General features: G+C 50.7%; 1 protein-coding gene across 1 annotated transcript in view; it reads left to right on the top strand.

The window, feature by feature from the left end:
* Positions 1-3,866: 3,866 nt before the first annotated feature.
* LOC146043134 (sialate O-acetylesterase-like) overlaps positions 3,867-24,266 on the top strand; it is a 39,627-nt gene continuing 19,227 nt past the window's right edge. The window contains exons 1-5 of the mRNA XM_083163572.1: positions 3,867-3,996; positions 17,348-17,509; positions 19,819-19,991; positions 21,306-21,444; positions 21,542-21,737. Coding sequence (XP_083019698.1) covers positions 3,939-3,996; positions 17,348-17,509; positions 19,819-19,991; positions 21,306-21,444; positions 21,542-21,737 — 728 coding nt within the window. The 5' untranslated portion in view covers positions 3,867-3,938. The remainder of the gene's footprint in view (positions 3,997-17,347; positions 17,510-19,818; positions 19,992-21,305; positions 21,445-21,541; positions 21,738-24,266) is intronic.

Here is a 24,266-nt window from a genome sequence, read left to right on the forward strand (position 1 = left end):
ATGGTCGAATGTCATTACATCGAATCCATTAGGTTGAATTGCTAAAAGGTCGACATGATTCTAGGTCGACATGGGAAAAGGTCGAAATGAATCTAGGTCGAAAGGTCATTAGTTGGACAGGTCATTAGGTCGACAAGGTCATAAGTTCGACATTGTCTAGGTCGACATTCACAAAGTCGACATGGGGTTTTTCACTGTTTTTTTTACCTGAATGTCAACACAGTCGACATGGACACAGTTTAAAGTGCACTGCATCCCCTCGCATCGCTCACTGCGCTCGCTATGCGTCGGGCACGGTGCCTCGCTACGCTCGGCACACTATTTTATTCTCCCACCACGCCCTAGTGGATGGTAGGGCATGAAATACCGCCTGTCAGCACATGTCGGCTCAAAAAACAGTGAAAAACCCCATGTCGACTTTGTGAATGTCGACCTAGACAATGTCGAACTAATGACCTTGTCGACCTAATGACCTGTCGAACTAATGACCTTTCGACCTAGAATCATTTCGACCTTTTCCCATGTCGACCTAGAATCATGTCGACCTTTTAGCAATTCGACCTAATGGATTCGATGTAATGACATTCGACCATAATGCATTCGACCAAATGACCGCATCCCCTCACATCATGTCACTGCCCCTGTCACATGCAGCCCTGTCCTCACTAACACATCAATCATCTCCTGATATACTCTGTGCTGCTGGGGACCCTGCTCCTCCCACTATATAACTCTCAGTCTGTGACTTCCTGCTGCCTCCATTCCCCTCCTCACATCATGTCACTGCCCCTGTCACATGCAGCCCGGTCCTCACTGACGCATCACTCGTCTCCTGATATACTCTGTGCTGCTGGGGGACCCTGCTCCTCCCACTATATAACTCTCAGTCTGTGGTTTCATGCTGCCTCCATTCCCCTCCTCACATCATGTCACTGCCCATGTCACATGCAGCCCGGTCCTCACTGACGCATCACTCGTCTCCTGATATACTCTGTGCTGCAGAGAGGAGAAAGACATATTGGGGAGAGGAACGCTGGGTGGGAGAAGTGGACACAGTGGAGGAAGGACTCCGGGGGAGGGCGGGACTGGGTGAAAGGGGAATGCTGAGAGGGGCAGGGGAAGAGGAGGGATGCAGGGTGGGAGAGGACACAGTGCAAAAGGGGTATTAGTGGATGACCGTGTAATGAGGCGTAAAACTGTAATTACAGTGCAACCCATGTCGACCTTTTCACTGTCGACTGGACACTGTCGACCTAATGCTTGTGTCTACCCCATAGGTGCAAGGGGAACAGCTGCTTTGGGGCCCAGAGCCCATCATTACTGTCTAAGTAATATATTTATCACCATCAGTTGCTAATTAGGGGGCCCCTACAAACTTTTGCTACGGGGCCTATGAATATCTAGTTACGCTCCTGGCTTGTGTCGACCTTCCAGCCATGTTGACCTTAAGCATGTCAACTTATTTCAGGCGTCGACCTAGCCCATGTCAAAATTCAGCGGTTAATTCAATGTATGTCGACCTTTACTGTGTCGACCTAACGACCGTATCCCCTTGTATCAATGTATCCTGTATACTGTGCAGATGACACAGAGCAGAGACAGAGCTGCAGAGATGAGCGGTGGCTTCTATGGGCTTCTTTCGCCGCCCGCCGTCCGCCGCCGTCCGCCCCCCCCAGTGCCAGATTAAGCCTTCGGGGGGCCCGGGGTACTTTAGACCGGGGGGCCCCCTTGCACTTGTCATTACTGGCCGCAAACTGCATGGGAGAATATTACACTGTCAAAACACAGAGTAAAGGCAGAATAAACTTGGTCAATCGGTAACTGCAGGGGAGATATATATATATATATATATATATATATATATATACACACACACCACATGAAAAGCCTGTGTTTGTCCCTCTGCACTTTACTCTGTAGGAAAACTCACAGTCCTAGTGCTGCCATTGATTAAAAACCCTCCCATGACTAAGCTGCTGCTGCTGTTCTCCATGGGCTTGAGAAGCATGTAATGAGCTCCCCCAATCAGAGCTCAGCACAAACCTCTCAGCCTCTGCCCTCTGGTGCAAGGTGTCATGGGACTTGGTCAACTCCCAGTAATGCACTGCACGCTTGGCTCCCAATGCTCAGCACCATTAATCATTGTCACATTGGCAGATAGGTGAAGCTGAAGCACTACCCCACTCCCATGCACAAAACCTTTAGCTAAAAAAAAAAATACATGCCAACCATAGGGGGCCCCTAGCTAAAGGGGGGCCCAGGGGCACTGACCCCTTGTGCCTCCATTATAATCCGGCCCTGCCCCCCTCCCGTCCTCCTTTGATCTCCTCCTCCCCCAGGTGTCACAGCTGGGAGGAAATCCGGCTTCAGGGGGGAGGAGGAGACGCAGGGGGACGCTGGCAGCCGCCGGGAGGTGATGGAGACCCCCGCAGACCATATCACAGGTATCGCGGGGGTCTCCGTCACCGCAACCCGATGCTAACCGCATATGTTAGTACATATGCGGCAGCATCGCGGTGGCTGTCAGGCGAAGGGCGGCGATGTATATTAATACATCCCGCCCCCTGTCACCACGCATGGAGGGGGAATGGAGAGGGGCCGGTGCCGCTACCGGCTTGTGCTGCTCTGCACTGTCTGCAAAGGGTGAGCTAGAGGGTGCCACTGCCCGGAGCCGCTCTGCAGAGGAAAACAAGGGGGTGCCGCTGCCCGGAGCCGCTCTGCAGAGCCAAACAAGGGGGTGCCACTGCCCGGAGCCGCTCTTCAGAGGAAAACAAGGGGGTGCCGCTGCCCGGAGCCGGTCTGCAGAGGAAAACAAGGGGGTGCCGCTGCCCGGAGCCGCTCTGCAGAGGAAAACAAGGGGGTGCCGCTGCCCGGAGCCGCTCATGCAGGGAAATGAGAAGACACAGCTGCTGCCCTGAGCCAACGGATGCAGACAAGGAAGGTAACGGTAAACAAGCTATCTTTGACCAATGCAGATCTGGCCTCCCACCCACAGACTGTCCATCTATGCTGTGCCCATGGACCATCCATTCTTGCTCTCCTAGATCCCCCTCCCCCCGGTCCTTTCATCTGTCCATCTATATAAGCTGCCCCCCCATCTGTCCGTCCAGCTATGCTGCCCCCCCCCTCATATGTCCGTCCAGCTATGCTGCCCCCCCCCCCCCCATGTCAATCTGCCTGTGCCCAATATGGTGCTCTGTCTATGCCCCCATTGTCCGACCATCCGTCTGTCTGTCAGTATTTGCCCCATATGGTAATCAGGCCATCCGTCCATCTATTCCCCACCCCTTATGTCTGTCAATCTGTGCCACAATATGATGTCCATCCATCTTGTCTATTCCCATCCCCCATCAATCTTTTCATCTTTGCCCAAATATGTTGTACTGTAAATGTCCCCATATGGTGCTCTCTGCCTGTCTATCCATCTCCCCACTTATGCCCCATATGGTGCACTATCTGTCAGTACTTGTCCCCCTCCCCCTTTGTCCATCTTCTGTCCGCCTGACCCCCCACCATGGCTTGTACTGTAATCAGATAGCACCCCTCTATCTACGTCCTGACTCTCTCTCTCTCTCTGGCACTCTCTCCCTGACTCTGTCTGTCCCTCTCTCTCCCTGACACCTTCTATCTCTCGCTCCTTTTTCTCTCATTCTCTCTTTTTCCATGAGCCCTCTCTCTCTCACACACCTCATTTTTATCTCTCTCTTTTCCCCTGACACACTCTTTGTCTCTCACTCCCCTCACTTTTTTTCTTCACCCTCCTGGAGGGGGCCCTTTAAAAATTCTGCTATGGGGCCCACAAGATTCTAGTCACGCCCCTGGTGTGTGTTGTGATGCTGCTGTGACTTCCCTGTCCTATACACAGCAGGGTGTGCGAGCCGTCCCCTCCTCCTGAGGCTGCTGCATTTCCTGGTGTACAGAGTAGAAGTGCCGGAGCCATGCCTGGGATCAGACTGCTGCTGCTGCTGCCCCTCCTCTCGCTGATCAGCGCTGCAGGTAGGGAGACCCTGGCACATTGTCCATAGGGCTCAGTATGTGGCTTATACATCTAGCACTGCATTCAGTGTGGGTGGTTATTCCAGCTATTTATATAGCGCACACATACTCCGTAGCTCTGTACAGGACGTATTCCTGTCATTCACATCAGTCCCTGCCCCAGGGGATCTTACACTCCATAGGTGAGATTCAATTGTTTGTGCTGTTCACAATGACCTGCTGACACCAGCATTTCGGCTGCACCTCTCGGAGGGTGGCAAGCTGAGGTAAGCAGAAAGTGACCCGTTTGAGCGCTCAAACTGTATTTTTTGAGTCCTATTGGAGAAAGAGCGCTATATACATACAATTATTATTCTTATTATTACTTAGATCAGCTTTATGTGGCTGAACCCAACCTCTCTGGCCGCACTATGGGATAAACGCATTATACCCACGTGATAACACTTCCTGATTCGCCTCTTTACCAAGGCGGCACAGGAAGCCGCAGCGCCGAATTGGAGGTGTCAAAACCCATCAGCGATCGCTGGCAGATCCCCCGCAGCTTAATGCTGATGCGCTGTGTCTCTCCTCCAGCCGGCATCGACGCAGAGAACTAACGTGCACCCCGGCAGATGGTGCGGCCAGGGAAAGTGCAATCCCTGTTGTGGTGTATGGGCAGCTACACCCCCAACTGTTGATACCCACAGCTGCCGGTGTCGGAGTTGCATACTTGCCTACTTTTGAAAACTAGTTTCAGGGAGATTTTACTAGGGATGGACATCGCATCGCAATTTTTCACTACTATCCATTTTTAATGTTTCGATGGTGGTATTTTTACCTTTCGATGGTGGCATTTCCGATGTTTGTTGCCATCAAATGATAAACATGGTAAATATTTGATGTTATTCCTATGGCCGTGCCCCCTGACAGCATATTAGCTATGACTCCATTCATATCACTGTCATTTATGTACTTATTTAACATCCATGGTCATGCATACAGAGTGCTGTGGACGCTGGCTCTAATGGGGCCTACACACAGGCGATTTCGGCCAATTTTCTAAGCGATCTGTGCTGAGTAGCGCTGTTTGCTGAGCGATCTAGCATCGCTCAGAAAAATCTCGCCATGTGTAGGCCCCATAAAACGTACCAATTATTAGGGTCTGGTACAACACTGAATGGATCAGTCTGCTGGGATGGGGTGCAGAGGCTTGCTAGCAACTTTAAGTATGGGGGGAATATATACACTACATTAACAATCAGACCCCAGATCTACCCTCCATTATAATCCTGCCATAAGCAGACACATCCACCTACCTAAACTGCAAAGATCATGTCACAAAACTACACCAGCCCTCATACCTCACAGCGCAATGACAATAATGGGCAGGATATAGGGTTTTAAGCGGGCAGTCACTTCCTAGGTATGGTTTTGCCTGTGGCTGGGATCCCACAGGGCCACCGGACTCGCATATCTCGTACTCGTATATCACAATACATGTCTGATAACCTGACAACCCCCCACCTCATCTCTCTTTGAAACCACTTCTGGAACCAACCCCTATGATAAGATTCCCTGGGATACAATAGGGAAGACAGGCAGCCAGGATGCTGGTGGTCAGAATACCGACACTAGCATCCCAATTGAGGAAATCCAAACATGTATAGTTATACTTACCCTCCCCCTGCTAACCCTCCTTTCCTGCAGTATAACCCTACCCCCCACCTGCAGCCAACCCCAACCCTCCCGCTAGTGCCTAAACCTAACCCCCCCAACCAGTCAGCCTAACCTCACCCTTTCCTCACTTGCAGCCAACCCTAACCCTTCCCCCATCCAGTCAGCCTAACCCCCCACATGCAGCCTAACCCTATAGAGAAAGAATAGAATAGGTGGCTCGCGTAGCGAGCCACCGTGCCCGCAGTGTAGCGAGCGCAGCGAGCCCGCAAGGGGCTTTTTTGCACTCGCCACGCTGTCTGACTCCGGGCAGTCGGGATCCCAACGTCGGGATAATGACTGTCGGGATCCCGACTGTCGGAGTCCCATACCACACCCGTATGAAAATCCCCCCCCCTCCCACACACACACACACCATCCATTATACGTAAATGCCTATCACCCCCTACCCCCCACATCCATAATACATACATAGGTACTCTTTACCTAGAACGGCGCCCATCGCGACCATCGCATGCACTAAAAAACGGGTGCGATGCGATGCCCGCGATTTCCCATAGGGATCAATGTTAAAAGTGTGATTGGACGCGATTTTAGTGTTCAATGGCTCAATGGCCGCGATTTTTCCATAGGAAACAATGTTAAATGGGCCACAAAGACCAAATAGTCACCCTAAAGTCAGAAATGGCCCCCACAATTGTTAACGCCACCCCACGATCAACGTCAACCCGAAGCGTGGCAAGCGAAGCGAGCCCGCGAGGGGCGGCGGTACGCGTCCTCTGACCTTTTCATACCCCCACTATCCACGTCGGCGTGGAGTTGAGAATAGAATAGTGTGGCGAGCGCAGCGAGCCACCGAGCCCGAAGCGTGGCGAGGGGACACGGATACCTTCACAGGTAAACGCGTCCCTTCGCGGGCTTCACAGGTATCCTCGTCCCCTCGCAGGGCACGCTGCGCTCGCCACGCTTCGGGCTCGGTGGCTCGCTGCGCTCGCCACACTATTCTATTCTCAACTCCACACCGACGTGGATAGTGGGGGTATGAAAAGGTCGTAGGACGCGTACCGCCGCCCCTCGCGGGCTCGCTGCGCTTGCCACGCTTCGGGTTCACGTTGATCGTGGGGTGGCGTTAACAATTGTGGGGGCCATTTCACACTTCAGGGTGGCTATTTGGCCTCTGTGGGCCATTTAACATTGTTTCCTATGGAAAATCGGGTCAATTGAGGCATTGAACAGTAAAATCGGGTCAATTGAGAAATTTAATATTGTTCCCTATGGGAAATCGCGGGCATCGCGTCGGTCGCGTCGCACCCGATTTTTAGTGCATTCAATGGCCGCGATGCCCGCGATTTTTTACCCCCGATGACCGCGATGGACATCGTGGGCGCCGTTCTAGGTAAAGAGTACCCACACATATATGTATATAACCCCCACACACATCCATTATACATATATTATTATAACCCCACCCCCCTCTTCCATTTTACAAATATATATGACTATCACACCTCCCCCCACATCAAATATGCATACCTATCACTAACCCACCCTACACACCCTTTATACACACTGTATATTATAACCTACATTGTGGTGCTGCCTGAGGCTGGTAGGCTCCGGTCTCTGGGGCTGGGAGGACGCTAATGTGTGGGAGTAGAGACAGACAGGCATATGCGGAAGCCTTCCCCTCTTCCCTGGGGAGCGCAGGCACGGAGCTGCCGGGCGTGTGGAGGGCGGAGGTTCCCAGCTGATTGTGGCTGCCCACAGACTGGTCCGGCAGCAGCTGTCACCCTGCGCCATCAGCCGGGTCGGGCGGCGGCAGCTGTAGCAGCAGCAGGAGGTGGCAGATAGACCTCTTGCTGCCTGTCAGAGCAGCCACGGTGGCCGCCCGCTACCTATAAAAGCGCTAGGGCGGGCTGGCTTCTACATAGTGAGGTTACCAGCGTACGCTTCCCGACTTCAAACAGCCAGCAAGCTACCTACTCGCGCATGCGCAATACGGGTTTTCATGCTGGGACCCATAAAAAGCGGGAGGTAGAGCAAGGTTTGCGGGGCCCCGGGAGGCTCTATTAAAAATCGGGAGACTCCCGCTAAATGCGGGAGGGTAGGCAACTCTGCGGAGTTGTCAGCGCTACTGACCGCACATATATTGCCCTCTGCTGTCTTGTAGTCAGCCGCGCTGATAATGGTCAGTATTCAATGCAGCCAGTGAGGGGGTTTGTAAGCCAAATAACAAGCCATCCTCCCCGTCAAACCCCTCACAGTCCCTCCCCATATTCAATGTAAGGGAGGATTCCTGTAAACGTGCGAGGCTCGCCGCAAAGGCAGCCAGTCCACTGCATTTTGTGGCCAACCCCAGATGTTTTAATGGGCCGAAGGGAACCAGCGAGGTGAAAACAGCGAGTGAAGGGGAGGGCGTAGAGTACTCTGACGGCGAGCTATCGGCACTTCTCGCCTCAGGTTCATTGAATATCCCTCAATGACAGAGGCCCTGGCACAGTTCTCCTCCTTCATAAATAACAATTATTCACAAATCTACCCCTTTATTCACTATGACGCACACATACACAATATAGGACACAATATAGGACACAATATAGGACACAATAGGACACAATAGGACACATAGGACACAATAGGACACATAGGACACAATATAGGACAAATAGGACACAATAGGACACAATAGGACACAAAGGACACAATATAGGACACATAGGACACAATATAGGACACAATAGGACACAATATAGGACACAATATAGGACACAATAGGACACAATATAGGACACAATAGGACACAATAGGACACAATATAGGACACAATAGGACACAATATAGGACACAATATAGGACACAATAGGACACATAGGACACAATATAGGACACAATAGGACACATAGGACACAATATAGGACACAATAGGACACAATATAGGACACAATATAGGACACAATAGGACACATAGGACACAATATAGGACACATAGGACACAATAGGACACAATAGGACACAAAGGACACAATATAGGACACAATAGGAGACAATATAGGACACAATATAGGACACAATAGGACACAATATAGGACACAATAGGACACAATAGGACACAATATAGGACACAATATAGGACACAATAGGACACAATATAGGACACAATATAGGACACAATATAGGACACAATAGGACACATAGGACACAATATAGGACACAATAGGACACAATATAGGACACAATAGGACACAATATAGGACACAATATAGGACACATAGGACACAATAGGACACAATAGGACACAAAGGACACAATATAGGACACAATAGGAGACAATATAGGACACAATATAGGACACAATAGGACACAATATAGGACACAATAGGACACAATAGGACACAATATAGGACACAATATAGGACACAATAGGACACAATATAGGACACAATATAGGACACAATATAGGACACAATAGGACACATAGGACACAATATAGGACACAATAGGACACAATATAGGACACAATAGGACACAATATAGGACACAATATAGGACACAAAGGACACAATATAGGACACAATATAGGACACATAGGACACAAAGGACACAATATAGGACACATAGGACACAATAGGACACAATATAGGACACATAGGACACAATATAGGACACAATAGGACACATAGGACACAATAGGACACAATATAGGACACATAGGACACAAAGGACACAATAGGACACAATATAGGACACAATAGGACACAATAGGACACAATAGGACACATAGGACACAATATAGGACACATAGGACACAATAGGACACAATATAGGACACAATAGGACACAATAGTACACATAGGACACAATAGGACACATAGGACACAATAGGACACATAGGACACAATATAGGACACATAGGACACAATAGGACACAATATAGGACACAATAGGACACAATAGTAGACATAGGACACAATAGGACACATAGGACACAATATAGGACACAATAGTAGACATAGGACACAATATAGGACACAATAGAGGACACAATAGGACACAATATAGGACAATATAGGACACAATAGGACACAATATAGGACACAATATAGGACACATAGGACACAATAGGACACATAGGACACAATATAGGACACAATATAGGACACAATAGGACACAATATAGGACACAATAGGACACAATATAGGACACATAGGACACAATATAGGACACATAGGGTACACTATAGGACACATAGGACACAATATAGGACACAATATAGGACACAATATAGGACACAATAGGACACAATATAGGACACAATAGGACACAATATAGGACACAATATAGGACACAATATAGGACACAATAGGACACAATAGGACACAATATAGGACACAATATAGGACACAATATAGGACACAATATAGGACACAATATAGGACACAATAGGACACAATATAGGACACAATATAGGACACAATAGGACACAATATAGGACACAATAGGACACAATATAGGACACATAGGACACAATATAGGACACATAGGGTACACATAGGACACTATAGGACACAATATAGGACACAATATAGGACACAATATAGGACACAATATGGTCCAGCTTCTGCCAGCAGCTAATTATCCTACCAGCATGTTTTCGGTGTGTGGAAACTGGGGCACCTGGAGGAGACTCACATGAACATGGGAATAACATACAAACCGGTTGTGTGATCTTATGGTCCATACACGATTTTTGCCCATCTAACCAACTGCTGGGTACAGGGTAGGGATGCCAATCCCCGGGCATTTTTTTCAATCCCGGGAATAGGGATTGAAAAATGCTCAATCCCAGGATTCTCGGGATCCCAGGATTGGCATCCCTAAAAATATTGCCCCTGTGCCCCACACTGACTCACTTTTGGGGAGCAGGAGGCAGCGGGGCAGAGGCAGGCAGCGGGTATTATGCGTGCGGCTGGGGGAGGCCTGGTGGCTAGCGGGTTCCGGCGCCACCATCACTTACTTCTGAGGAGCGGTGTAGGGGGCAGGTGGCAGCAGTCAGGCGGCGGGTATGATGTATGTGGATGGGGGAAGCCGGCAGTGAGCGAGTTCTGGCGCTGGTGGTGTAGCGCTGCAGCCTGCGCAGTGTGACCTACGACTGAATCAAGCTGCGCAGGCCGCATGCCTGGATCCTTCAATCCCGAGTTTGAAATCCCGGACATTTTGGGGCTAAATCCCTCAGATGCGAATTTGCATCCTTGCCAGTTAACCAGATCCCGCTTTGCGAATGGTGGAACTCTGGCCCACCATTCGCACGGCGCGTACTTACGGTCGCACAACATGTAAATAGATGTGTTACATAAACATCCATTGGCAGCCGGCGGTGGAACTCTGGCCCACCATTCGCACGGCGTGTACTTACGGTCGCACAACATGTAAACAGATGTGTTACATAAACATCCATTGGCAGCCGGCGATGGAACTCTGGCCCACCATCGCACTGCGCGTACTTACGGTCGCACAACATGTAAATAGATGTGTTACATAAACATCCATTGGCAGCCGGCGGTGGAACTCTGGCCCACCATTCGCACGGCGCGTACTTACGGTCGCACAACATGTAAATAGATGTGTTACATAAACATCCATTGGCAGCCGGCGGTGGAACTCTGGCCCACCATTCGCACGGCGTGTACTTACGGTCGCACAACATGTAAACAGATGTGTTACATAAACATCCATTGGCAGCCGCTGGTGGAACTCTGGCCCACCATTCGCACGGCGTGTACTTACGGTCGCACAACATGTAAACAGATGTGTTACATAAACATCCATTGGCAGCCGGCGGTGGAACTCTGGCCCACCATCGCACTGCGCGTACTTACGGTCGCACAACATGTAAATAGATGTGTTACATAAACATCCATTGGCAGCCGGCGGTGGAACTCTGGCCCACCATCGCACTGCGCGTACTTACGGTCGCACAACATGTAAATAGATGTGTTACATAAACATCCATTGGCAGCCGGCGGTGGAACTCTGGCCCACCATTCGCACGGCGCGTACTTACGGTCGCACAACATGTAAATAGATGTGTTACATAAACATCCATTGGCAGCCAGCGGTGGAACTCTGGCCCACCATTCGCACGGCGTGTACTTACGGTCGCACAACATGTAAACAGATGTGTTACATAAACATCTATTGGCAGCCGGCGGTGGAACTCTGGCCCACCATTCGCACTGCGCGTACTTACGGTCGCACAACATGTAAACAGATGTGTTACATAAACATCCATTGGCAGCCGGAGGTGGAACTCTGGCCCACCATCGCACTGCGCGTACTTACGGTCGCACAACATGTAAATAGATGTGTTACATAAACATCCATTGGCAGCCGGCGGTGGAACTCTGGCCCACCATTCGCACGGCGTGTACTTACAGTCGCACAACATGTAAACAGATTTGTTACATAAACATCTATTGGCAGCCGGCGGTGGAACTCTGGCCCACCATTCGCACTGCGCGTACTTACGGTCGCACAACATGTAAACAGATGTGTTACATAAACATCTATTGGCAGCCGGCGGTGGAACTCTGGCCCACCATCGCACTGCGCGTACTTACGGTCGCACAACATGTAAATAGATGTGTTACATAAACATCCATTGGCAGCCGGCGGTGGAACTCTGGCCCACCATTCGCACGGCGCGTACTTACGGTCGCACAACATGTAAATAGATGTTTTACATAAACATCCATTGGCAGCCGGCGGTGGAACTCTGGCCCACCATTCGCACGGTGCGTACTTACGGTCGCACAACATGTAAATAGATGTTTTACATAAACATCCATTGGCAGCCGGCGGTGGAACTCTGGCCCACCATTCGCACGGCGCGTACTTACGGTCGCACAACATGTAAATAGATGTGTTACATAAACATCCATTGGCAGCCGGCGGTGGAACTCTGGCCCAACATTCGCACGGCGCGTACTTACGGTCGCACAACATGTAAATAGATGTTTTACATAAACATCCATTGGCAACCGGCGGTGGAACTCTGGCCCACCATTCGCACTGCGCGTACTTACGGTCGCACAACATGTAAATAGATGTGTTACATAAACATCCATTGGCAGCCGGCGGTGGAACTCTGGCCCACCATTCGCACGGCGTGTACTTACGGTCGCACATCATGTAAATAGATGTGTTACATAAACATCCATTGGCAGCCGGCGGGGGAACTCTGGCCCACCATTCGCACTGCGCGTACTTACGGTCGCACAACATGTAAATAGATGTGTTACATAAACATCCATTGGCAGCCGGCGGTGGAACTCTGGCCCACCATTCGCACGGCGTGTACTTACGGTCGCACATCATGTAAATAGGTGTGTTACATAAACATTCATTGGCAGCCGGCGGGGGAACTCTGGCCCACCATTCGCATGGCGCGTACTTACGGTCGCACAACATGTAAATAGATGTGTTACATAAACATCCATTGGCAGCCGGCGGTGGAACTCTGGCCCACCATTCGCACGGCGCGTACTTACGGTCGCACAACATGTAAATAGATGTGTTACATAAACATCCATTGGCAGCCGGCGGTGGAACTCTGGCCCACCATTCGCACGGCGCGTACTTACGGTCGCACAACATGTAAACAGATGTTTTACATAAACATCCATTGGCAGCCGGCGGTGGAACTCTGGCCCACCATTGGCACGGCGCGTACTTACGGTCGCACAACATGTAAATAGATGTGTTACATAAACATCCATTGGCAGCCGGCGGTGGAACTCTGGCCCACCATTCGCACGGCGGGTACTTACGGTCGCACAACATGTAAATAGATGTGTTACATAAACATCCATTGGCAGCCGGCGATGGAACTCTGGCCCACCATTGGCACGGCGCGTACTTACGGTCGCACAACATGTAAATAGATGTGTTACATAAACATCCATTGGCAGCCGGCGGTGGAACTCTGGCCCACCATTCGCACGGCGGGTACTTACGGTCGCACAACATGTAAATAGATGTGTTACATAAACATCCATTGGCAGCCGGCGATGGAACTGTGGCCCACCATTCGCACTGCGCGTACTTACGGTCGCACAACATGTAAATAGATGTGTTACATAAACATCCATTGGCAGCCGGCGGTGGAACTCTGGCCCACCATTCGCACGGCGCGTACTTACGGTCGCACATCATGTAAATAGATGTGTTATATAAACATCCATTGGCAGCCGGCGGTGGAACTCTGGCCCACCATTCGCACGGCGCGTACTTACGGTCGCACAACATGTAAATAGATGTGTTACATAAACATCCATTGGCAGCCGGCGGTGGATCTCTGGCCCACCATTCGCACGGCGCGTACTTACGGTCGCACAACATGTAAATAGATGTGTTACATAAACATCCATTGGCAGCCGGCGGTGGAACTCTGGCCCACCATTCGCACGGCGCGTACTTACGGTCGCACAACATGTAAATAGATGTGTTACATAAACATCCATTGGCAGCCGGCGGTGGAACTCTGGCCCACCATCGCACTGCGCGTACTTACGGTCGCACATCATGTAAATAGATGTGTTACATAAACATCCATTGGCAGCCGGCGGTGGAACTCTGGCCCACCATTCGCACGGCGCGTACTTACGGTCGCACAACATGTAAATAGATGTGTTACATAAACATCCATTGGCAGCCGGCGGTGGAACTCTGGCCCACCATTCGCAAGGCGCGTACTTACGGTCGCACAACATGTAAATAGATGTGTTACATAAACATCCATTGGCAGCCGGCGGTGGAACTCTGGCCCACCATTCGCACGGTGCGTACTTACGGTCGCACAACATGTAAATAGATGTGTTACATAAACATCCATTGGCAGCCGGCGGTGGAACTCTGGCCCACCATCGCACGGTGCGTACTTACGGTCGCACAACATGTAAATAGATGTGTTACATAAACATCCATTGGCAGCCGGCGGTGGAACTCTGGCCCACCATTCGCAAGGCACGTACTTACGGTCGCACAACATGTAAATAGATATGTTACATAAACATCCATTGGCAGCCGGCGGTGGAACTCTGGCCCACCATTCGCACGGTGCGTACTTACGGTCGCACAACATGTAAATAGATGTGTTACATAAACATCCATTGGCAGCCGGCGGTGGAACTCTGGCCCACCATTCGCACGGCGCGTACTTACGGTCGCACAACATGTAAATAGATGTGTTACATAAACATCCATTGGCAGCCGGCGGTGGAACTCTGGCCCACCATTCGCACGGCGCGTACTTACGGTCGCACAACATGTAAATAGATGTGTTACATAAACATCCATTGGCAGCCGGCGGTGGAACTCTGGCCCACCATTCGCACGGCGCATACTTACGGTCGCACAACATGTAAATAGACGTGTTACATAAACATCCATTGGCAGCCGGCGGTGAAACTCCCACATCATTCAATGGTCGCGGTACACACAGATCTAAAGCTGCTCACAGCAACATTCAGTTGGGAAGAGGGCGGGGCAGCTGGCATCCAGTGATGTCAGCTGCCCCGCCCCTGCACCCGCGTCATCAGCCTATTAGCATGAGAAGTCTCATGAGCCGCCCCACGCACCTTCCCCCTCCACCGGCAAGGATAGCTGCGTGCACCCAGTGAACAGTTTGCTGTGACCGCACGCACCCAGCGCATACACATGCGCAGAAATGTGCACGCGCAAACAACAACCATCGGCCCCATGCGAACGAAGGCGGCCCTACGTATGGATCTGAATAAGGTCCTTTATATGTCAGTCCACTTCGGTTCTTTGGGGTCAAAGTTTCCTCTTAACCGAGCAATACCAGAGAGGGAAGATATTCACTGAGGCGGTGACATCTTGTCCTCGTCTAGCAAGTTATATGAGTTACAGAGAAGCGTCCAGGTGTCTGTACGCTGCAGAGTATTATACAGGGAAGATCTGGGAGAATGAGGCACGAGGTGTGTGTGTAACAACTGTCATGTGGGCAGTGAGCCATAGGGTGACCAACTTTCCAAAGGGCCAACCCGGGACAGGGGGAAAGGGGGTCGCGGGGCTCGACAACCCCCCCCCCCCCCCCGGGTCGCGGGCTCGACAACACCCCCCCCCCCCCCCGGGTCGCGGGCTCGACAAACCCCCCCCCCCGGAAAGAATATAGACCTTTTTATGATTTATCTCGACTCTCAGAGTCAGAGTGACTCACCCGGCCGCATATACAAAGCAGCGCACACAGGCAGGGGCAGGGTGGCACACTCAGCAGCACACCGTCCGTCGCAGCAGATGCAGAGCAGACTGACAGTCTCAGCAGACAGAGAGTCGACTCGCAGACTCCAGCAGCCTTGGGGTCACCGCCTTCAGTCACGCCAGGCCAGGGGCTCACCAGCAAAGGCAGCAGCAGGTCATTAACGCGGCGCTCCCAGTAATGCTGCCTGACTGTGACCGGCCGCACCCGCCCTGGCTGGCTGCAAAGCATTACTGGGAGAGTGGGAGGGGACGCGGTCATGCGGCGGCCGAACTAACCAATGGGAGGCAGCGGCGTATCAGCTTCCCCTCCCACACTCCAAGTCTAATGCTGTGCGGCCGGATAGAGAGCAGTGAGCTGTCCGTCCCATCACCAACAACACCAACAATTTTATTTAGTTAAAACTGGACTTTCTGCGTCCCGGGATGGGTTTGGCCGGGACGCGGGATTTAGGAGGTCAAAATCAGGACAGTCCCGGGCAAACCGTGACGGTTGGTCACTCTAGTGTCACATGACCCATAGCCAGACAATGGGATTAAGGTAATGAGCTGTGATTTAGCCAATGCATTTAAAGCGATAATATTTTTAAAGGGACAGCTTTAATGTGTCTTGTAATGCCATAATCACGCACAACCTGTGCCCATATTTTGTGATAATATTGTAGATGTGACAGTACAGTAAGTGATACTTTGTAGATGTGACAGTACAGTAAGTGATACATTGTAGATGTGACAGTACAGTAAGTGATACATTGTAGATGTGATAGTACAGTAAGTGATACATTGTAGATGTGACAGTACAGTAAGTGATACATTGTAGATGTGACAGTACAGTACGTGATACATTGTAGATGTGACAGTACAGTAAATGATACATTGTAGATGTGACAGTACAGTAAGTGATACATTGTAGATGTGACAGTACAGTAAGTGATACATTGTAGATGTGACAGTACAGTAAGTGATACATTGTAGATGTGACAGTACAGTAAGTGATACATTGTAGATGTGATAGTACAGTAAGTGATACATTGTAGATGTGACAGTACAGTAAGTGATACATTGTAGATGTGACAGTACAGTAAGTGATACATTGTAGATGTGACAGTACAGTAAATGATACATTGTAGATGTGACAGTACAGTAAGTGATACATTGTAGATGTGACAGTACAGTAAGTGATACATTGTAGATGTGACAGTACAGTAAGTGATACATTGTAGATGTGACAGTACATTAAGTGATACATTGTAGATGTGACAGTACAGTAAGTGATACATTGTAGATGTGACAGTACAGTAAGTGATACATTGTAGATGTGACAGTACAGTAAGTGATACATTGTAGATGTGACAGTACAGTAAGTGATACATTGTAGATGTGACAGTACAGTAAGTGATACATTGTATTTGTGTATTCCAGGTGCTACGTTCAGGTTTGCGTCCTACTATGGGGACCATATGGTATTGCAGCAGAAGCCAGCCCAAGCCCTGGTCTGGGGGTACGGAGAGGTGGGAGCCCAGGTAACGGTCTCTCTTCTGCAAGGGATGGAATCTGTCCTGAAGACGGCTGTGATCATCAATGGTACAGTGGCCACTTGTTTTATTGGACTGTGCATGGGACCACGCTGGGATGGGGCCCCACTGGTAGAGACTTACGGATCTATGTAAAGAGTAGAGACAGGATTATATGCATTTGCATATTTTGCCCATTCTCACTGGTTATTGCATATTTTATCTAAAAGCTAGTGATGGTGCATATTTTAGGCCCTGCCCCCTTCCCACCGGCAAGTCACAGCACTGCTTTGCCTTGTTGCTGCTGGCCAGGTAGTGGTAAAGTGTGCAGGCCGGGGCAATATGTGCGCAGTGTAGGGAACCTTGGCTATGTCTGACACTGCTCTAGGCTGCCAATCCATGTTGATAAAAGTCAGTCAGGGCGGATGCCATTACGAAGCTCCTGAACCTTTGCTTGCCCCTGGCCTGGGACTTTACACCAAGAGACAGACTTCTGCAGCAGAGGAGGCGGGCAGAAGGGTTGTGACATCACACGGCGCGGAGGAAATGCTGTGTCACCGTGAGTATGCAGTGCAGGGAGGAAGCCTTCCAGTGGCGTAAGTTTGTCACAATTGCCCGGAGGCAAGATATATATTGGTGCCCCCCCCCCCCACCACACACACATACATACACATGTGTCTGTTCTGAAATATTTGTGTTTAATACACACACACACACACACACACATATATATATATATATATATAGAGAGAGAGAGAGAACACATATATACAGTATTTCAGAACTCAGCTATAGAAGGGATATCAATGGCTTTCATTAACTGATTTAAACTAATTGGGGAGGAGAGGTGCCCCCTTGGCAGCAGGAGCCCGGCGGCAGATGACTCCATTGCCTCCCAGAGTTCTGCCCCTGAAGCCTTCCACTGCGCCGCCCTCACACGCTGTGCTGACATTTGATCCATCGGCGCTGGAGATGAGGGTCCGTGTAGTTGATGCAAGAAGAGCTTTGGACGCTGCAGTATATTGTAGCGGCGAGGAAGAAAAAAGTCCTGTTTATAACACTAGACATCTGCAGATGCTGTGGGCCTATTTTTGAGGTTTACTTGCAACTAATTGTATGCTGATTTTTAGATAAATAAGTTAAAAATTACTTTTTTTTATTATTTAACGTAGCATATTTTAACACTTTTCATGCATATTTTAAGTATTTTTCATGCATATTTCAAGCTTTTTTTTGTTGCATATAATCCTGTCTTTAAAATCGTTTTTGATCAGTGTTGGGTTCCATTGCTAAAAGATTCATTTTTATATTCAGTTTTAAATGTTAGTAAATGTGTGTTCTAGTCCCAGAATTTCAACATCGATTTAAGGTCTATTTTGAATCAAACATCATCACCCCCGCCCCCCAAAAAAGTAACATATCGTTCAACATCGACAGAAATCACTGTAAGTAAATATACCCTTAGGAAAGAAATTAAGTGGATGGAGATTAAAGGGTCGATGTCCTAAGCCTTGGAGAGAGATAAAATACCAACCAAACAACTTCTAGAATGTTAAAACCTGTTTGAAAAATGACAGTTAGGGGCTGGTGGATTGGTACGTTACCTCCATCCAGGCACGTTATCTCTCTCCAAGACTTGGGGGGTATTCCAGTTGTGAAATCGCAGCCTTGGAAGTCCACCAAACCCCGCCTTGCGAATGGTGGCCTGGCCGCCGCCCAGTCGCAGCGCGTGGGGGGAATGGAACGTGCTCAGAGCAACCTTACATCCGTGTGCACATTCTGAGGGAAGTGGGCGGGCCGCTGATATCCGGTGATGTCAGCTGCCCGCCCCCAGCGCATACGTCACTGGGCGATTACCATGGGAACACCTATGAGTACTCATCGGAACGCACATGGGTACCCCCGCCCTCCACCCCGCCCATCGGCCACAAGGTTGGGCCCGTGCACCCGGCGAATCTGTTCGCCGTGGCCGCACGCACCCAGCGCATGCCCATGTGCATTGAAAAAACATCGACCCCGTGCGAAAGAAAGGCCACTGCGAATGGACCTGAATAAGGTCCTTAGTACATAGACGCCATAATTGTCGTTAATTTCCTGAATACTGTAGGATATTGATAAAAGGTCGACACAAGCAAAATGTTGACATGGAAAAAGGTTGACAATTTTATGTCAATGCCGACACCTGTCAACAAAGCCCCCCAATAAGTGTAGCACGTACCCTTGAATGGTTCACTTTGTTCCCAATCGCAGTCCGCGTGATTGCTGAGGACGGTAAGTTAAAAAAAAGGAAATACATTTAGAAAATATAGAAAATCTCGTGTCGCCATCTTGTCGTACACCCCATTACTTATCTCTCTCTGTCTCCTCTCCGATCTGGAGATGTGGGCATCTGGAAGGTCCTGCTGAACCCGATGGATCACGGGGGGCCCTACCACTTGGTGGCCCAGCAAAACTACAAGCAAGAGGTCACAAGCATCCACTTGGAGGACGTCCTGTTTGGCGATGTCTGGATTTGCAGCGGACAGAGTAATATGGAGATGACTGTGTCCCAGGTACCGAGAGGGACAGCTAATGACTTTCATGTCACTTTGGGTCTCCTTATCACAGGGACAAACTAATACCGCTTTCACATCGCAAACCCGGCTCTGACCCAGGATTTTAAAATGTTTCTTAAACGGGTCTGAGCAAGCTAAACCCCTTTCACATTGCATGTTGGAACCGGAATATAACCAGTTTATTACTGGGTTGGTACCCTTCACACTGAACCCGTTTCACCTAAATGTGATGTCATTTTAAATGGACTTTTCTGGTTCACACATATGACGGGTCAGCACTCGTCGGGCCAATCACCCATCTAAATCTAGACACCCAGGTGTTCCCCTAGTCACCCCCATAGTCCGTCTAAAACTAGATGCCCAGGCATCCCTCTAGTTACCCCATAATCCGTCTAAAACTAGATGCCCAGGTGTCCCCCTAGTCACCCACATAGTCCGTCTAAAACTAGATGCCCAGGCGTCCCTCTAGTTACCCCATAATCCGTCTAAAACTAGATGCCCAGGTGTCCCCCTAGTCACCCACATAGTCCGTCTAAAACTAGATGCCCAGGTGTCCCCCTAGTCACCCCCATAATCCGTCTAAAAATAGATGCCCAGATGTCCCTCTAGTCACCCCCATAATCCATCTAAAACTATACACCAAGGTGTCCCCCTAGTCACCCCAATAATCCATCTAAAACTATACACCCAGGTGTCACCCTAGTCACCCCCATAGTCCATCTAAAGCTAAATGCCCAGGTATCCCCCTAGTCACCCCCATAGTCCATCTAAAAATAGATGCCCAGATGTCCCTCTAGTCACCCCCATAACCCATCTAAAACTATACACCCAGGTGTCCCCCTAGTCACCCCCATAGTCCGGCTAAACCTAGAGGCCCAGGTATCCCCCAGTCACCCCCATAGTCCGTCTAAAACTAGATGCCCAGGTGTCCCCCTAGTCACCCCATAGTCAGTCTAAAACTAGATGCCCAGGTTTCCCCCAGTCACCCCCATAGTCCGTCTGAAACTAGACACCCAGGCATCCCCCTAGTCACCCCAATAATCCATCTAAAACTATACACCCAGGTGTCACCCTAGTCACCCCCATAGTCCATCTAAAAGATGCCCAGGCGTCCCCCTAGTCACCCCCATAGTCCATCTAAAAGATGCCCAGGAGTCCCCCTAGTCACCTCCATAGTCCATCTAAACCTGCATGTGATTCCTCCTGTTATTTCAATAGAGGAGGGTCCTGGGCACCCATAATTATCTCGCCACCTAGTATGAACTGGTCAGACATAGAATACGGCCCTTATGGATATCTTCTCTTAAACAGATTTCCAACGCTAGCAGTGAGCTGGCGAAAGCTTCACATTACCCCAATGTCCGGTTATTCACGGCGGCGCTAGTAACAGCCGATGTAGAACTTCAGGACCTGGCGAGAGTGGACTTGGCGTGGTCAGTCCCAACTGCTCGTAAGGAATCTTCCAATAAAGCGGAAATTACCCAGCATTCAGTGGTCGCATTCTTGGCTTTTCAATAATCTCTGTTATTTCTGTGTCTTGAGAAAAGAAAACCTTGGAGAAGGGGATTTCACCTATTTTTCTGCTGTCTGCTGGCTGTTTGGCCGCCATTTGGCACATCGGCTGAAATATCCCATAGGACTTGTGGAATCGTCATGGGGAGGAACGCCGGTTGAGGCCTGGTCATCGAAAACTGCGCTGGCGAAGTGCGGACTCTCAGAGTACAGGGAAGATGAGGCCCAGAGGTGAGATCCTGGTGTGTGACACGCATGTATATAGTATATAGATAACTTAGGTTTCCATACGCATGTGCCATTACCAAGTGCCAAGTATGGTAATACCTATCTGATGCCATGGCTGCATAAGATGATGCCAGAGGATGTAGACGGGGTGAGCAGGTTTGGATAAACCCGAACACCCCCAATTCGAGTACAGACCCGAGCACTGTTCTGGGATTCTGGCCAGGCTCGGGTCTCAGGACACCCCGAAATATCATCATCCCACCATCAGATCTCGCAGGATCCAGACTCTATATAAGCCCCACGCTATCACTACCATCTTCACTCCGGCATTGGAGAGGGTACTGGGTGGCGGTTATCTGGTGGTCTGTGGGGGTGGCATCCTGGTGTAGAAAAGTCTAGTCCTGTGCTTCCTAGTGCTACCGGTGTCCTGTGCTGCTGGTGTCCTGTGCTGCCTAGTGCTGCTGGTGTCCTCTGCTGCTGGTGTCCTGTGCTCCCTAGTGCTGCTGGTGTCCTGTGCTGCTGGTGTCTTGTGCTGCCCAGTGCTGCTGGGGTCCTGTGCTGCCTAGTGCTGCTGGTGTCCTGTGCTGCCTAGTGCTGCTGGTGTCCTGTGCTGCCTGGTGCTGCTGGTGTCCTGTGCTGCCTAGTGTAGTGCTGCTGGTGTCCTGTGCTGCCTAGTGCTGCTGGTGTCCTGTGCTGTCTAGTGCTGCTGGTGTCCTGTGCTGCTGGTGTCCTGTGCTGCTGGTGTCTTGTACTGCCTAGTGCTGCTGGTGTCCTGTGCTGCCGGTGTTCTGTGCTGCTGGTGTCCTGTGCCGCCTAGTGCTGCTGTTGTCCTGTGCTGCCTAGTGCTGCTGGTGTCCTGTGCTGCCTAGTGCTGCTGATGTCCTGTGCTGCCTAGTGCTGCTGGTGTCCTGTGCTGCCTAGTGCTGCTGGTGTCCTGTGCTGCCTAGTGCTGCTGGTGTCCTGTGCTGCCTAGTGCTGCTGGTGTCCTGTGCTGCCTAGTGTAGTGCTGCTGGGGTCCTGTGCTGCCTAGTGCTGCTAGTGTCCTGTGCTGCTGGTGTCTTGTGCTGCCTAGTGTAGTGCTGCTGGTGTCCTGTGCTGCTGGTGTCCTGTGCTGCCTAGTGTAGTGCTGCTAGTGTCCTGTGCTGCCTGGTGCTGCTGGTGTCCTGTGCTGCCTAGTGTAGTGCTGCTGGTGTCCTGTGCTGCCTGGTGCTGCTGGTGTCCTGTGCTGCCTAGTGCTGCTGGTGTCCTGTGCTGCCTAGTGCTGCTGGTGTCCTGTGTTGCCTAGTGTTGCTGGTGTCCTGTGCTGCCTAGTGTTGCTGGTGTCCTGTGCTGCCTAGTGCTGCTGGTGTCCTGTGCTGCCTAGTGCTGCAGGTGTCCTGTGCTGCCTAGTGCTGCAGGTGTCCTGTGCTGCCTAGTGCTGTTGGTGTCTTTTGCTGCCTAGTGTGGTGCTGCTGGTGTCCTGTGCTGCCTAGTGCTGCTGGTGTCCTGGGATGCCTAGTGTAGTGCTGCTAGTGTCCTGTGCTGCCTAGTGTAGTCCTACTGGTGCCTGTGCTGCCTAGTGCTGCTGGTGTCCTGTGCTGCCTAGTGCTGCTGTTGTCCTGTGCTGCCTAGTGCTGCTGGTGTCCTGTGCTGCCTAGTGCTGCTGATGTCCTGTGCTGCCTAGTGCTGCTGGTGTCCTGTGCTGCCTAGTGCTGCTGGTGTCCTGTGCTGCCTAGTGCTGCTGGTGTCCTGTGCTGCCTAGTGTAGTGCTGCTGGGGTCCTGTGCTGCCTAGTGCTGCTGGTGTCCTGTGCTGCCTAGTGCTGCTGGTGTCCTGTGCTGCTGGTGTCTTGTGCTGCCTAGTGTAGTGCTGCTGGTGTCCTGTGCTGCCTAGTGTAGTGCTGCTAGTGTCCTGTGCTGCCTGGTGCTGCTGGTGTCCTGTGCTGCCTAGTGTAGTGCTGCTGGTGTCCTGTGCTGCCTGGTGCTGCTGGTGTCCTGTGCTGCCTAGTGCTGCTGGTGTCCTGTGCTGCCTAGTGCTGCTGGTGTCCTGTGTTGCCTAGTGTTGCTGGTGTCCTGTGCTGCCTAGTGTTGCTGGTGTCCTGTGCTGCCTAGTGCTGCTGGTGTCCTGTGCTGCCTAGTGCTGCAGGTGTCCTGTGCTGCCTAGTGCTGCAGGTGTCCTGTGCTGCCTAGTGCTGTTGGTGTCTTTTGCTGCCTAGTGTGGTGCTGCTGGTGTCCTGTGCTGCCTAGTGCTGTTGGTGTCCTGTGCTGCCTAGTGCTGCTGGTGTCCTGGGATGCCTAGTGTAGTGCTGCTAGTGTCCTGTGCTGCCTAGTGTAGTCCTACTGGTGCCTGTGCTGCCTAGTGCTGCTGGTGTCCTGTGCTGCCTAGTGCTGCTGGTGTCCTGTGCTGCCTAGTGCTGCTGGTGTCCTGTGCTGCTGGTGTCTTGTGCTGCCTAGTGTAGTGCTGCTGGTGTCCTGTGCTGCCTGGTGCTGCTGGTGTCCTGTGCTGCCTAGTGTAGTGCTGCTGGTGTCCTGTGCTGCCTGGTGCTGCTGGTGTC

The sequence above is a fragment of the Crinia signifera genome, chromosome 19 (assembly GCF_055691185.1).
Source record: "Crinia signifera chromosome 19, ASM5569118v1, whole genome shotgun sequence".
NCBI lineage: Eukaryota > Metazoa > Chordata > Amphibia > Anura > Myobatrachidae > Crinia > Crinia signifera.